The sequence below is a fragment of the Bos indicus x Bos taurus genome, chromosome 16 (genome assembly GCF_003369695.1).
Source record: "Bos indicus x Bos taurus breed Angus x Brahman F1 hybrid chromosome 16, Bos_hybrid_MaternalHap_v2.0, whole genome shotgun sequence".
Lineage (NCBI taxonomy): Eukaryota > Metazoa > Chordata > Mammalia > Artiodactyla > Bovidae > Bos > Bos indicus x Bos taurus.
In genome coordinates, this window is record NC_040091.1 from 36,298,030 (window position 1) to 36,315,878 (window position 17,849).

At 36.1% G+C, this 17,849-nt stretch overlaps 1 protein-coding gene across 3 annotated transcripts in view; it reads right to left on the minus strand.

Moving 5' to 3' along the window:
* NME7 (NME/NM23 family member 7) overlaps positions 1-17,849 on the minus strand; it is a 247,828-nt gene that overhangs the window by 174,998 nt on the left and 54,981 nt on the right. For 2 of the 3 annotated variants that reach the window (XM_027564741.1, XM_027564739.1), the window contains exons 4-7: positions 13,892-14,002; positions 9,874-9,924; positions 8,163-8,370; positions 2,625-2,733 (exon numbers count right to left, since the gene is read on the minus strand). In XM_027564741.1, the coding sequence (XP_027420542.1) occupies positions 2,625-2,733; positions 8,163-8,370; positions 9,874-9,924; positions 13,892-14,002 (479 nt within the window). The remainder of the gene's footprint in view (positions 1-2,624; positions 2,734-8,162; positions 8,371-9,873; positions 9,925-13,891; positions 14,003-17,849) is intronic. The other variant, XM_027564742.1, reaches the window with a different exon arrangement.

Below are 17,849 nucleotides of genomic sequence, written 5' to 3' on the forward strand. Positions count from 1 at the left end.
TTTGTTAGTATTTTAAACTACTGCTTTGTCTCTAAGGTGTCATTCACCTTTACTTAAAAAGTAAAACATAATAACAGTAGTAGTGGTAGTAGGAATATAGTAGTAATCATAATAGTAATAATGGCACCCCACTCCAGTACTCTTGCCTGGAAACTCCCATGGACAGAGGAGCCTGGTAGGCTGTAGTCCGTGGGGTCACGAAGAATCGGACACGACTGAACGACTTAGCTTTCACTTTTCACTTTCATGCTTTGGAGAAGGAAATGGCAACCCACTCCAGTGTTCTTGCCTGGAGAATCCCAGGGATGGGGAAGCCTGGTGGGCTGCCGTCTATGGGGTCGCATAGAGTCGGACACGACTGAAGCGACTTGGCAGCAGCAGCAGCATAATAGTAATAATGCCTAACACATACAGCACTTTAAGTTCTGGGCACTGTTTAGGACATTAATCTCTACATTTAATCACTTAATTAATCATTTAGTCATGTAACCATTACATTAAGTGCACTTAAACCTTACCACTACCTCGTGAAGAGGGGATACTGTTATTCCCATTTTATAGATGAAAAAACAAGGTACAAAGAGGTTAAGTAATTTATCCAGTATTCCCATGGCTAGTAAGTAGCAGAGCCAGAATACAAATCTACACAGCCTGATTTCAGAGTAAAAATAATTTATTTTATCGATGGAATTAAACTAACTATATGTAAATAATACTAAGGACATCAAGACAAACACATTGCATAATTTATAAATTAGAAAACAAAACAAGAAAATTCACCTTGTTTTTCTTCCCTTTTAAATCCTAAGTCCCAAATAACAAAATATATTTCAATCTACTTAGGTAAAAAGACTACAATACCCCAAATTTCCACCATTTGTTCCACAAATTAAGCTTTTTTTCTCTAGTTCTCTTATAAGTTAGAAGTGAATCACTGCATCCATATAGATTAACTAGAATACTAAGAACCAAGGCCGCCTACATCCACATGACTTTATCATTTGTGCCAAGAAATTACTGCCTACAAAGATAAAACTGTAAATCAGTAAATAACTTCACTGTTTAGCTCAAGAACCTCCCAAAAGTCCAGTTATCTCAACAACAGACTATTCAAACTGTTTCTTTTTCACAATATTCCTTCAATAGGGCAAATAACTCAAACAGTTGTATACTTTTAAGACTTGGTTAAGATTCTTGCCTCAATGTTTCTACTAATTCTAAACTATTATATCACAAATTTTACCCCATTTCAATCATACCACTGCACTGACAGACCTATCTTAAATCTCTCAGGGTCACACCTGAAATTCTCCACTATCTGCCCATGACCTCTCCATTGTAAGGTCCACTAAGTGTGATCTCCTTACTGTAGTAAGCAATAAACTCAGTTTTGCTTAATCAACAAGCCTTTTTGGCCTTCTTTGGGGCAGTGGACAGTCAACAAAAGATAATATTCTGTTATTCCATTTCAGCTGCTCTCTTAACAACTCCTTTTTTAAAAAAATCTCTTCTTAGAGACCACAGGTAAAATTAAATGCACCAGGAAATCGGATCATTATAGAAAAAGAAACATAAACCAGCCAGTGGAAGGGGGCCAAGTAAATCTAATAATAAACTCAACATGAGACCTGAAACTATATATATATATATATATATATATATATATATATATATATCGTCACAGCTTAAGCTGAATTGGGTTAGTTATGCATTTCACAATGGTTTAAAAATCCCTAAAATTGAAATTTAAAAATAAAAAATGCCTTCATATATCAAAGTTTAAATAAAATATTCTGCCATCTGATTAGATTCAACAAAAATTTTTTACTTGAACTCATATGCCTCTACTTTCATATATCAAATATGAGTATACGAAATATAGTTTAAATCTTTAAAAAATAAAAATGATTTAAACCCATATAATACTTAGAATACAAAAATTTTTCAAATCCATTCATTCATCTATTATTTATTTAGTATAAATAAATAGTATTTACTTAGTATTTATTTAAACATCTATTATTTAGTATATTGCAGTTTTTTAAAGATGACCTTTTAAATTATACCCCATCTCATTTCCAAAAGGATTTGGGATGACTGACAAAAACACATTGAACAACTAAAACAAACACATGAAGAAAAATAAAGAAAAAAATTGCAAACTCTTTCACACACATACACACAAACACACACATATGAAAGAACTGTTTCAGATACTCAGAACCAAAAGAAGTTTCTAGCTTTCTCAGGAAGGGCATACTGCAGATCTGATAGACATTGCTTTAAATTAGAAGTGCTGTTTAAGTGAATTAAGTTAATCACAGTATGTGGCTGGGAGAAGAGAAAGCAGATTAAAAGTCAGGGAATCAAGATCAGTAATAGGATGAGCATGAGCAGGAACCCAAGGAACACCTTTTAGAAATGCACAAAGAGAAAGACAAATGTAAACTCAGATTTTGCCCTCATATTACATGACTTTTATTCATGTGCCTTCAAAAAAGTGAATGGAAATATTAAAACTATATTTTAATTTCAACATATAGCCTATATCAAGAAAACAAATATTAACAAATTCAGCTATTAGCAGAATGTATTGGCTATACTGTATTTAACACAGTACTTACCTTCGCTGACAGCATGGGGCTTAACAATGCAACAAGTAGTACAATTAGTAAATTTAGCAGTGTTTGCTGGCCCACACACTCCACTTGAAGGAAAAAATAACTCCATTTCCTAAAGACACAGAGAAATGACTTTGGCACATGTAATTTTGCTATACATCTGTAAAACGACTCAGGAAATGTGCATCAGAGACTACTATCTGGGTACCTCAGAGAGGAGCTAAAGTAGAGGATATAGGGGAAGTGACTGTCCCAGGGAGGCCCCATAGTGTCCTACCCAAATACAATCTCTTTTACTCCTAAGCTAATTATATGAGAAGGGAAGAACAAAGCAATCACTTTTAAAGTTTCACAATGTAAATTCTTTCCTGAATTTCCTAAAAATTTTTACAAAGACTAACTGATGAACTGAACCTTGTTCTAAGTCTTAAAAAAGAACATATAAAGAAGTATTAAAGCAATGACAATATGTACTATTCTGTCCCAGGAATAAAACTGAGAATGTCTTAACATTTTGAATACTGGATGTAATCAATATAAGGTTTCCTATTTTATCCAAAGTATCAGTTTATGAGACACAGGTTCAATTCAAAGCTTTTCATTAAAATGTCTAAAATGCCGTTAAAAATTAGGAAATCTTTACAGAAACAGATGAGTATTCAAGAATCAGAGCTACAGTTAGTTAAAATTAATTTACTATATATGTATATAAATAGTACTAGTTGAAAGTCAAATCACATGAACCTTATTTTATAGCCAGATACATGTTGTGCTATTTGCTTTGCACATAATTCATTAAAAGGACAACCCAGCAATTTGAACTGGCCATGAAGATGGCCACACTAACCATTTTTTCAGACGTGCGCTTCTCTGCCACTAAGCTTTTCTACTATTATCTCCACCGTTCGATATAAAGCCGACTGTCCTCAAAGAACCATGCTAATGTGTAAAGGATCACTTCAAAGATCACTTCCTCTAGGAGGCCTTTACTGATGCTGCCAATCATCAGTACCCTATACTTCTCCAAGGTTGTGGTTATTTTGGTAATTGCCCCCCAAAATAACTAACTTGCATAGCCTTGTAGGTGCTTCAGCCTCTAAAACAAAGAGCTCAAAGTAAATACTCACTTTCACTAAATTTAAAAATTGAAAGATAATAGGATGTGTTACGGTACCACACTGGTATGCAGTTTAAAACAACCACTTGAGGGACCTCCCTGGTGGTCCAGAGGTTAAGACTGCACTCCCAGTGCAGGGGTGCAGGTCTGATTGCTCACTGAGGAGCTAAGATATAAAATGCCTTATGGTGCTGCCAGAAAAACAATCTGAGGAACTGTTCAAATAGTAGCATATATACTTGAGTGATTCCAGCATTAATGACTCTTTAGAATTAAAATGTTCCATTCCTTAGACAAGTATCTTTCTATTGTATTAATGCCTTTGCTTATTACTCTTCTTGATGAGTATCACCAAGTACTGCTTGCAGAGCTGTACTAGATGCTTTGATAACATATTCTCAGAGAATGTGTATGGTACAGGTGAAAATACCTATGGTACAGGTGAAAATTCCAATACCTACAGGGTCTTGGTAGGTAGTGAATGAATGAATGAAGTAAACCCAGTGTGACAAGAAGTATGGTACAGGTGAAAATACCTATGGTACAGGTGAAAACTCCAATACCTACAGGGTCTTGGTAGGTAGTGAATGAATGAATGAAGTAAACCCAGTGTGACTGCAAACTGTAAGGACAGGGCCCTTCTACAGCTCCTCTTCTCTGCTTCCTTTGCAACAAAACTTCTCAAAAAAGATGTCTTCATTCTGTCTTCTCTTCCATTTCCTCTTAAACTTACAACTAATTAGGCTTTCACTCTGTGGAAGTTTACTCATGAAAATCCCCAGCCACCTCCACGTTGCCATGTACCCTGGTTAATTCTCAGACCTCACCTTACCTGACCCAACAGCATTTGACACAATTGATCCCTTCATCCTGGAATGCTTTCATTACTTGGTTTCTCCCCACCTCATTAGTCACTTCTCAGTCTCCTTTAATGATTTTCTCCTATCTAGCAGACCCCTAAGTGCTCATGAGGGGTCTAGTACTATCTATTGTCACTATTCTATTGCCACTGTCTTGCTGAGGTCCTTGAGTCCCATGGCTTTCAACGCTCTCTGTATTCTGATGGTTCCTACACTTTAACCTCCAGCTCAACTTCTGCCCTAAACTACACATCCATATTGACATTTCAGATTTAAAACATCCAAAACAGAACTTCTCATTTCCACTGTCTCCCATTAATCTGTTCAATCCCACCTTTTCCCTTATACTTCAATTGCACAAGCCAAAAATAAACAACAACAAGAAACTAGCAATTCCTGATTCTTCTCCACCTGTCCCATATATCAGGAAATCCTTCAAAATACATCCAGAATCCATCCACTACCTCCACATCTATCACTCTGGTCCATGCCACATGCCAACCAACTCTCCCTTTAACAATTTCACTAACCACCTGACTGACCTCCCATTCCAACTTTTCCCACAACACACGTCCCTCCACCCTAACTGGTCCATTATTAACAGTAGTAAAAATGAAACTTAGAAAAATCGTGTCACTCCTCTGCACAGTGCCCTCCAACATCTCCTGTCTCATTCACAATAAATTTCAAAGTCCCAGATGTCCTACAAGGCCTTATGGGACCTGGTCCCTTGCTACACCTGACCTAATCTTCAACCTATTTCCATGAAGCTATTTCTGCCCCAGCATCACTGGCCTAACCTCCTCACTGTTCCTTGAACACAGCAAATATCCTACCTCAGAATCTTTACATGTATTGTTCCCTTTCTTCCCGGAACACTTTCCCCCAGACATTTGCATGGCTTTCTCCTTCACTTCCTTCTGATCTCTGCTCAAACCAGAGACTGTAAGGACTTTCTGAATATACTAGATTTAACAGCATTCTAGAGACTTCCCTGGTGGTCCAGTGGTTAAGAATCCACCTTCCAACGCAGGGGGGATGTGCGTTTGATCCCTGGTCGGGGAACCAAGATCTCACATGCTAAGGGGCAACTACGCCTGTGCGCTGCCACTGCTGGGTCTCCTGCCACAGCTAGAAAGCCTGGGCACTTTAACAAAATATCCCGCACACCTCAGCTAAGACCGGACACAGCCAAAACTAAAATAATTTTTTTTTTAAATAGTATTCCACACCTCCACTCCACATATGATCCTTCTGACTCTGGTCTTTTTCTGTGGCCTTCTCCTGGTTTATTTGCCTCAGAGCACTTACCAGTAGACATCAGAGTTATAGATCTGTTTATTTATTATCTGACATTAGAAGAGCTGTAAGCTCCATGAGAAGCAGGACTTTGCCTTGTTCACAATAGCTTCTTAATAAACATTTTGGAATGATTGAAATTCAGAAGCAGTTTATTTAACATATGAAGAATTTTTATTTATCTACCCTGAACAAATGAGAAAAAAAAGACATTCAGAAGGCTTAAGGAACAAGCCCTTATGAGTTAATACATGGTAAAGTCATGTTTCAAAATCTAGTCATACTAACTCCAAAGTCCTGAACTTTTTCTATAATATCACTTCTCTTTCAGATGTAAAAAGCAATGCTAGAATGTTCCAACTCTAGTTTAACCAATTATTTGACCAATTATTTTTGTCCCAACCTCTTTTTTGCTCAGTTTAAAAAAATAAAAACCCAAGTTTTTCAAGTACTCATTTATATATGAATAAATATGTATTTAAGGCAAAAATATAAAGATTGCCACTTAAATATATCTTGGTGAAAGTGAGATTCTATGCCTTTGCTTTCTCTTTCTCCTTGGGCTGACTGCCATATCTGTCTCACCTATTAATTCAGCTAATATTTGCAAGAACCCTGTTACTAGATCATGGTTATATGGCAAGTAATTTAGAGACTTCAAACAACAAATATACTGATAATGTCAAACAAAAGAATTCATATTCATTTGTGATTTCAGCTGCTTTAAACATTCTGCATAAAGCTTTCCTCTTTCTGAGGTTCTTTGCTATTACTTTAAGTCTTTTATATGTCTCTAAATGACCTAGCAGGGAAGGATAAAGATATGCAACTTTCCCAAAAAATAAAACTCAGACTCAATTTGATCAGCTTTAAGTATACAGTTTTTTGTACTGTATTTTATACAAATTGTTAAGTATATACTTATATCATTTCATAAATTTCACCCTGATAAGACCCCATGTGAAATTTCCTAAAACATTTGACTAATCTATACCCATATCCTTAATCATCATGATAAAATACATTAATAAATGGTTGCCAGTTACAGGTGTCTCTGAAAATTTCACACAGTCATTTTAAATATCATTTTTGTAAAGGACTCAATTTAAGACATTTAAAAAAAATTACCGAAATCTACATATTCTACTGTCAAATATGAAATCTGTTCTCAGAAAATAAACCAAGATATTGATGAAATATGAAGTCACATGATCAGTGCACCCTTATTACAAACATGAAAAGAATTAGAACCTAACAAAACATCCAAAGGTAAGGAAATGCTGAAGTAAAAATGCTTTATCCATGCAGGAGAATATTCCACAGCCAGCAAAACTTAAGGACTTCCTCAGTGGCTCGGCACTAAAAGAATCCACCTACAATGCAGAAGAGGGTTCAGTCCCTGGGTTGGGAAGATCCCCTGGAGAAGGAAATGGCAACCCATTCCAGTATTCTTGCCTGGAGAATCCCATGGATAGAGGAGCCTGGCGGGCTACTGACCATGGGGTTGCAAAGAGTCAGACATGACTGAGCAACTAACACTTTCACTTTCATATCATAAAACTTGCTAGTATTATTCCACTTTGTATATGACCAGACTAAAAACCATCTTAAATTAGCTGAGAAACTTCTCAGAATGCTAAGAGTTAACTTGCATTTCATTAATTCAACATCAGTATAAACCCAGTGGAGTAATACCTTATTTATATAAATTTAAAATGAGAATTATTAATAGAAAAACTTTCATAAACACTAGCTACATGTAGAAAAAGGAAGGATGTTAAGCTTGAAAATATGGTGTCAAGTCTGAGTCAAAGAAAGAATATGTCTTTTTGAATATTCACTTTCCATAAAGTGGTATTCTTACAGGAATAATTCATTTACTGATAAGCCTCAGTGATTTAAGTCTTTGGAACAAAACAAGACAACAAGTATTTTAACTGGAGAAACTTATTCAGAGGATGACCAGGTTGCCAGTTCTCAAAGGACACATATCATTGAAACACTGTTTCAGTTTGGTCAGTCAGTCTTGTCCCACTCTTTGCGACCCCATGGACTGCAGCACACCAAGCTTCCCTATCCATCACCAACTCCCAGAGCTTGCTCAAACTCATGTCTGTTTAATTACAAGCAAAAGGTCAAAGGTTTCTTCTACTATTAGATCAGCTGCATAAATCTACCTTAAGTCAGCTGTGACAAAATGCTTTACTCTGACATCAAACATTTAGGAAAACCAAAACAAATTAAAATAGTTTAAAAACACCTTACTCTGGCAGCACAAGCAAAAGAATCGGGGCCATGAGCTGCATTCTTTATGCCATCTGTTCCAAAGAGGGCTCTAATGCTTTCAGGAGCATCTGTACGTGCCAGTCCAGAGTTCGCAGGTCCAAGAAGTCTCTTCCATTCACATACAGCATCATCTCGTAAAATCTCCATGGCAATTATAGGTCCACTTGTAATAAACTGGATCAGCTCACTGTGAAACAGGTGAAAGATTGATTTGCTTCATTTCTGTATTAACCAAGGCATCTCTCTTAACAAAGAAATATTACCATTTGAGTATTTAATCACATAGCTATAAATATGAATATTATTGTCTCAGAACTATTGGACATAGTGAATTTTACATGGATAAGGTAAAGTTTTTATAAACTGAGTGTCCTGCAGTAGCCTGAGTCACTACAAATCACTGTTGTCAAACCAATTACTGTTAGCAGAAGCATCAATGTTTCAGTGAACTAAGACTATTTCATTGATTTAAAATGCATATTGTTGATCTATATTGCTTTTTGCATTGTTCTGAAAGGTACAGAAGAATCTTCTTGTTTTAACATATTTAACATGGTAGTCAAATAAAATCTCAATAGACAAAGTGATGAGTGATGTCTTGGAATATATTTGTAGTAAGAATCCAATAATTTCTGTGTAGATTTATTAGAATTCAAAGAATGACAATGAATTTTCAGTCACTAAGCACTGAGTTGGTCAAGTGACATACAAGACATTAAACTAGAAGCTGTAATAATACAAATATATACAAAGACTATAATGAAGAATAATTTCCAAGAGAATTATGGATGCCTATTCTACACAAGGTTTGGGAATATTTTGATAATGCTTTGTTTAAAATAACCTATAACATAATGATTTTCTTATGTAAAACTTGAATAAAACACTATTATGTACAGGACACCAACTAGAATGTTTTCCATAGCTTGGCTAATCCTTCATTATTAGAAAAGTAAGCACTTCTCCTTTGTCAACAGTAATGAGGTACACCATATTCACTTAACTTTAAATACAACCCAAATATTTAGAATATAGATTTACTTTCTAACATATTTGTCGATATATTTCAAACAGCAAAATGTGTATCAAACAATTTATTTAACACAAGGGTTCTACGAACAATGTTTTACATACACTGAGAATACCATTAATAGTTTAAAACACAAATAGATACTCAACATAAATGTAATTATTACTCTATTTTTATTCTACTGAAATCTAAAAAGAAAGCTATGCTCCTCATAATTTAAGCAGTTCATGCCATTTGCTTCTGACTAACGTTTAGCATATTTATTTAAAAAAGAATTTTCACCTAGTAAAAGGAGAGGGGGAAAAACATACCAATTCTTAGAAAAAAAGCTCTCTGCAGTTGTAAGATGTTGCCAAGGACTTTTTTTAAGATATTTTTATTTTATTTATTTGCCCCACTGGGTCTTAGCAGTGACATGCAGGATCTTTAGCTGAGGCATGTGAACTCTAGTTGTGGCATATGGGATCTAGTTCCCTGGCCAGGGACTGAACCTGCATTGGGAGTGTGGAGTCTTAGCCACTGCACCACAGGGAAGTCCCTGCTAAGGACTTTTTGACAAATTATTCTCAGGTAACAGATTTTTGAATTGTGAAATTATAACTCTTTAGTTTTCCACAATATCCTCCATTATACAACATGAGCCTTGAATTCAGTACCTACTTTAAAAAGGGCCTTGACTGATGGTCTATATGAAAATCTGTTGCTTCTTTCCTATAAAATAATCAAAATGACAAAAGTTAACAATTATGTAAGGAAAATAACTTATATTAATAAAATAGTGAAATTCTCTATTTGATCCATATGAGAATTAAGGACTTTTCACCAAATATTCTGCTCAAATGCCCCCTCTTTTCAAATTTTTGCTAGTATGCATATCTATGTTAAGATATAAAATTAAAATGAATAAAAGAGGCAATATTTACTGTTCATGTTCAAGTCTACTATCTTCCTTTTCACTAGCATCTTTATCATTCTAAAAACAACATTTAACATATGATCAATAAGAATTACTGTTTTTTAAAGTTCATGTAAGTTGAACATCAAAAAATATGTAATCTTTATCAATGAAAAGAAAAATATTAATTATTGCAAAGATATTTACAAATTCAAAAGTTTTTACTTTCTTCTATAGGCTTTAACTTGAGAGCTTAGGCTAGAATTTTAATTTAATAGTTAAAATTTTCTTTCTTATATAGATTGCTCCAAAAGAAAGACTATGGACTTGTGTTTTTAAAGACTGCTTGACAAATTATGCACATCAATGTACTCTTACTAGTTATTACTGTATCAAAAACTAATGCTTGAACTTACATCCCCCAAAAAGGGATAATATAGATATATTCAGAAATCTGAATTTATCAGTGGCAATCAGGATTTACTTTTTAAGTTTATAGTCCCATGACCATGGAGAAAATAATTAGGATAATGGAATTTTACACATATTGAAAAAGTTATTTAGACTTTTCAGCTAATCAAATCAAGTGTCTCAAACTTATACAGTTTTCTCAAAGGCTTGAAACAGTTCATAGTATGTGACAAACATATGTCAACATCAATTTTTTAAAACAGCAAAGTATCCTCTAACAAAGGATTAAACTTTCAGGCTTGATAATTTAGTATGCAATGCATTAAGATTTTATATGTTAGTTGATCAACCATGTCCGACTCTGTGAACCCATGGACTGTAGCCCACCAGGCTTCTTTATCCATGGAATTCTCCAGTCAAGAATACTGGAGTAGGTAGTCATTGCCTTCTCCACGGGATCTTTCCAACCAAGGGATCAAACCCAGGTCTCCTGCATTGCAGGCTGATTCTTTTCAAGCCACCAGGGGCTTGACGTGATGCTTTAAGCTCTTATGGGCCCATTAAAAATTAATTAATTCATATAATGAATTCATATAATAATTCATATATCAGGATATATTTTTATTCAAACAAAATGTACTAAAATATTCTCTTTGGCCATGAAGAGATTATGAAAGTATACTACGCAAGTATAGAAAAGAAAATTTGCCCCAAGACATAGAAGGGGAAGAAAATTTATTCTTCTAGAGACTATTATATGCCAATGTTAAATTTTATTATTCCCCACAACAATATATTGAAATAGGTATGATCATCTTCATTTTACATTTAAAAATAATGTAGTTCAGCATGATTACATAACTTATCCAGATCAAAATGCTACTTAGTAAAGGAAGAAGGAAAAGGAGATGTGAACCCAAATTTCTGATTCCTTATGACCTTTCTATTACCAACTTCAGAAAAATAAAAATAAAATCTCTAGTGGGTAAGCAGAAGAATTCAAAAAACTGATATGGATAATCTGTATTGCATTCTAAAATGAGGTAAAAACTCTGAAAAATTCAAGTGGGGAGTATTTTAGAAGAGTTAGCAGTGAGACTACTAATCTGACCAATTCTACAGAACTACTAAGAAAACAAAATCATCTTTAACATTAATGAAAACTATTAATTACTGAAAGTATTTTGTTTTCTTCTAACATGTCACTGACTCTACAGTTACTTCCATTCAAAATCTATCACTGAAACCAAAATGAGTTCATGAATTTTTTTCTCATCACTTTTATTTAATTCCTCCCTTAAAAGGCTTACATGGAGAGAAACAAGTGCATGACCACCTACAGAAGTCTTTTCTGTTCTTGTTTTGTTATGTTTTCTTGTGTTTTCATAACATTCTCACAATGATCTATTAATTATTTTATGGAATATTTACTTAGTGTCTACTTTGAATCAGGCCCTGATCCGAGAACTAGAAGTACAGTTAAATGGAACCCAGCTGCTGCTTTTCAGATACCGTCATGAGGGAGGAGCCGACGTTTGAGCAAATAAGTTTTGAGAAGATTTAAGCTTTGGGAGACACTTCTCTGTGGGTCTCTTGCCTTCCTAACACATCTTATTGTGTATGCCAAGAATGCAAGGCCCCAACTACTCTTTATCCTAGCCATTTCTTGGAGTTATGTTTATAGTGAGTGACTTTGAGGGATGAGGTCATGTCTCCTTAGTACAAAGAGCAGACTTGTTTACAGCTTGCTAATGAAACAGTGGGTAACCTGAGTTCAACCCTCCTCAGCTGTGATGCAATCAACTGTGTGTGCAACATCCACCCAGGCCCATCTCATATTATTCTCACAGGACATGAAGGCAATGGGAACCAAGAGAAACATGATGTTCATGCTGCTAACTGAACCTAATCAAGCCCTGTGTCCCTGGCTCAGAAGTCTCATGTCTTCTGCTAGCATCCCTGAGAGAGTAACATACTAACTTATTAACTTTTAAGTTAGGTAAAATCCAAGACTTTACAGTAATATTAATAGAGATGTATGAGGTGCTATGAACAATTTAAACAGCTATTAAGTTTTTTGGGGCAGCTTTATTGTGGGAAATTTGATGCCAGATTACACCTCCAATGTTTGATATAGACATAAAAAAGTTCAATGTCACTAACACTATTCAAAGTCATCTCTCAGAACTCAGCCCCACTGCCTGCTCTAAGGGCAAGCATCTTCAATACAGACAGAAATGGGACAAATCTAACTATGCTCATAAGGATCATGACCTCTGTTTCCACTAAGTAATGACAGCACTGGTAAGTACTATACTGCCACCACTAACAGCTAACACCTATATGCGCATACTGTGTGCAACAATTTTTCAAAGCATTTTACTTTTATTAAGCTCACATAACCCTCATAACAACTTTACAGTATTGGTGATATTATAACCTCCATTTAGCAGATGAAGAAACTGAAACAGAAGTAAGTTGTGCAGAGCCACAACCTAATCTGGCTCTAGATTCTGAGCTCTGAAATAGATGTCTGCCTTTCTAGAATATATTTAAGCTGAGAGATCTTACATAGGGGAAAATTTCAAATTGTCTTTTTTTTGGGGTAAAATTGAGCATGTTTTGTTAAGGTTTCTAGAGAGCAGACTTTTCAATATTGAATTTCTACTGCTATCCATTTTCCCTGTTCTCATAGAGACAAAAAAGCAACTGTCCCATGGGACAGAGAGCCAGGAACAGCAGTGAGAAGACACCTAACCAAACAAACATAAATCACTGAAGTAAGTAAGAAAACTGCTGGGTCCAGCCCTGCCTAACAACTACACTAATCCCCTTACCTTACAGTAAGTCTAACTCTCACTAAATAACTTAGAAAATATCTGGTCAAATAAAATGGCTTGCTTTTCAGAACAGTAAATAGGTATATCTACCAATCACATATAATATGTTGGGAGGAACGAAAACATTTCCAAACTAAAACATTTCCAAACACATCACTTTTGAAATCTCAACAGTAAGAGTTCCTTGTCAAATATGAATAATCTAATATTCATTTCTTCTATAATTTCTATACAATGTGTTATATAAAAAATTACAGATATGAAACACTGATGGGGTTATGAAAGAAAATAAAGAATTAATGTCTAATAAATAGTTAATAGTTATTAGTATAACCTGACAATTCCTACTTGCTTAGAGTTCAATCATGATTTACACATCTGATTACCTGTTGTCTTATATTTTCTCATTCTAATAAGGTTACTAATTTATTCTTTGTCATTCTGTGGAAGTTTTTAAACAACAACATGAAAGATAATTTTTTTTAAAAAAGGAACCAGACATTATATAACTGAAAATGATCAAAAAATTTACCTTGATAGCGTCATCATTTTGAGTTTGGTTAGAGTAAATCCAGCTTTGTTTATTATTTCAATTATTTCTCCAGCTTTTGATACTGCATCTGGTTTAATCAGGGCTAATGTTCTGTAAGGAAATAAATTTAAAAATAAAAATAGTTCAGCAGTTTTTACTTATAATACTTAATCAGAGGTCATTTCCATTAAAATCCTAGCTCAAAGTAAATTATAAAGACAAATGTACTAATAATCTCTTAAAAACTTATAAAATACTATTCTCTCAAATCATCCCACCCTTGCCTTCTCCCACAAAATCTGAAAGTCTGTTCTTTATATGTGTCTTTTTTGCTGTCTCGCATATAGGGTCACTGTTACCGTCTTTCTAATTTCCATATATTTGTGTTAACATTCCGTATTGGTGTTTTCCTTTCTGACTTACTTCACTCTGTATAGTGAAGTCGCTCAGTTGTGTCCGACTCTTTGCAACCCCATGGACTGTAGCCTACCAGGCTCCTCCCTCCATGGGATTCTCCAGGCAAGAGTACTGGACAGTACTCTTGAGTGGGTTGCCATTGCCTTCTCCAGGAGATCTTCCCGACCCAGGGATCAAACTTGGGTCTCCTGCATTCCGGGCAGATGCTTTAACCTCTGAGCCACCACTCTGTATAAAAGGCTCCAATTCACTCTGTATAATTAGCCTCCAATTAAAATATATAAATAAATAAAAACTTATTCAATGTAAGTTTACTGTTTTCCCCAAGGAAATAAAAATTAGTACCCAATCTATAAAAAGAGTAATAAAAGGTTGCTAAGTCACTTCAGTCATGTCCGACTCTGTGAGACCCCAGAGATGGCAGCCCACCAGGCTCTTCCGTCCCTGGGACTCTCCAGGCAAGAACACTGGAGTGGGTTGCCATTTCCTTCTCCAATGCATGAGAGTGAAAAGTGAAAGTGAAGTCACTCAGTCGTGTCCGACTCCCAGAGACCCCATGGACTGCAGCCCACCAGGCTCCTCCATCCATGGATTTTCCAGGCAAGAGTACTGGAGTGGGGTGCCATTGCCTTCTCCGAATAAAAGGTTAGAGGGGAAAAAAAGTTAAGACTGTGATTTTAAATATGCCCACGTAAGAAAACATAAGTGTTTTAAAACACTTCTATTTCTTAACATTTTATAAAAGATAACAATTTTCTAAAAAGTTGCATTAAACATATTATCACCTTGATTTCTGGTCTCTTAAACTTTAACATGTGTATGCCATGCAGTCAGTTTAGCATTGATTTGGAAATTATTCTAAATTCTTCTGTTTATTCATAGCATGAATCACGTACAAAGAAATAAATGTCCCCCCACCTGACAACGTCTATGACTAGCAAACACCCTGCTAACATTTCTTTTCACTATGTGTTTAATTGGAGGATAGTTGCTTTACAATGTTGTGTTGGTTTCTGCCATTCAACAACATGAATCAGTCATAAGTATACTATGTCCCCTCCCTCTTGAACCTCCCTTTCATCCCCTACCCATCCCACCCCTCTAGGTTGTCACAGAACACCAGGTTGAGCTCCCTCTGTCATAGAGCAAATTCACACTCAGTTCAGTTCAGTCGCTCAGTCGTGTCTAACTCTTTGTGATCCCGTGAATCGCAGCACGCCAGGCCTCCCTGTCCATCACCAACTCCTGGAGTTCACTCAGACTCACATCCATCGAGTCAGTGATGCCATCCAGCCATATCATCCTCTGTCATCGCCTTCTCCTCCTGCCCCTAATCCCTCTCAGCATCAGAGTCTTTTCCAATGAGTCAACTCTTCGCATGAGGTGGCCCAAGTACTGGAGTTTCAGCTTTGGCATCAGTCCTTCCAAAGAAATCCCAGGGCTGATATCCTTCAGAATGAACTGGCTGGATCTCCTTGCAGTCCAAGGGACTCTCAAGAGTCTTCTCCAACACGACAGTTCAAAAGCATCAATTCTTCGGTGCTCAGCCTTCTTCACAGTCCAACTCTCACATCCATACATGACCACTGGAAAAACCATAGCCTTGACTAGACAGACCTTTGTTGGCAAAGTAATGTCTCTGCTTTTGAATATGCTATCTAGGTTGGTCATAACTTTCCTTCCAAGGAGTAAACGTCTTTTAATTTCATGGCTGCAGTCACCATCTGCAGTGATTTTGGAGCCCAAAAAAATAAAGTCTGACACTGTTTCCACCGTTTCCCCATCTATTTCCCACGAAGTGATGGGACCGGATGCACTAGCTATCTATCTGACTTACGGCAGTGCATATGTTTCAATGTCACTCTCTCAATTCGCCCCACCCCTCCACCTTGCCCCGTTGTGTCCACAAGTCCGTCTCAATGTCTGGGTCTCTACTGCTGCCCTGGAAAACAGGTTCATCAGCACCATTTTTCTAGATTCCATACATTTGTGTTAATAAACAATATTTGTCTTTCTCTTTCTGATTTACTTCACTCTGTATAACAGGCTCTGGGTTCATCCACCTCACTAGAACTGACTCAAATCACATTTTCTTTCTAAGAGGATACATCAGAGCTATGCATTTTCCCCTCCGAAGCCACAGAATGAATATATTTTTGGAGTTGGAGAGCACCTTAGTTTCCTGATTTTACTAACAAGGAAATGAAACCCAGAGAGGTTACTCTCCAAAGGTCACACAACACGTGTATGGCATTTTCAGGACAAAACACCAGCTCACACTGAAGAAAGAATTCATAGGGTCTGGACTCCATCTTAGGCCACCTTTCCAATGGACTCTGAACTCTGTGTTTAGTGCCTATGAAAAAAACAGAAGGATAAGACCCCCTCCAGACAGGGGAACCTTGAAGATCGTATCTAGGTTACTCATCGCCTAAGAGAAAACATACACTAATCACCCCTTCCTCCAGACAGGCCATAAATTTTTCTGTATCAATCAGAGTGTAACCTCGGGTTTCTTGATTATTGGCTAACTGTTTGACTGTTTAAACACATGAGCACATAGCACGTGAATGATGGGGTTATTGGGATTGTATTTTCCTTGGTTTATGTAAGTCTCAAGGAATTTGGAGTGGCAGGTTCAGACATGTACACATGGGGTATAAAAGATTTTCACAAATGCTGGTCGGGGTCCTTGGCTAAGAGGAGACTCTGCCTTGGGCCCCCCGGTGTAATAAACTGCACTCCACTATCTGCATTGTCCTTTTGAGTGAGTTTGTTTCCCGGAACACATGGCTACAACAACATGACTCCTGGGTGGTCTGTGCTCCTTCCACACCACAAATAAAGTTACTATTAATATATAAAAAAGAACATAATCACAAATCCTCAAGATTAATACTTGTACATATAAGGTAAAATCAGATTAGTTGGAGTAATTCAGCTTATATGACACACAAAATAAGATTTAAAAATTGCTGCCACTTTCCTTTTATTTTCAGTTGTTCTGATATGTTGGTATTAATTCAAGGAATCTATAAAAAGAAAATGTTTGGCTTTTCCATAGTCGATTTTTTTTCCCCCAATGAGACAAACTTAGCTAAGAATATAATCATAAAAATATCCTTACAGTTGGATATAACTTATGTGTGTGTTAGTCGCTTAGTTGTCTCTGACTCTGCAGCCCCATGGACTGCAGCCTGCTTGGCTCCTCTGTCCATGGAACCCTAAAACTTACGGCTGGCTTTTAAAACTTTTAAACAACAAAAGCTGTTCATTGTAGTCTGATAGAGCTTGTCATAAATGGACTACCTTTTATTTTGAAGCAAGTGAGTCTCTTATAGCATTTTACAAGGCTTCATTGAAGATAAAATTAAAATTGTCACTTCTTAGCTCAATTGTTTAAATATAATAAGGCCAAACTAACCCATGATTGTTTATACTAAGCTCTAGAAATGTCTTCAAGAACCAAAGCTCTTAAAGAAAATATAAAACATATCAGCAGTGAACAAGAAGCAATGTGAAAAGTTTTGCAGTTTAGTTT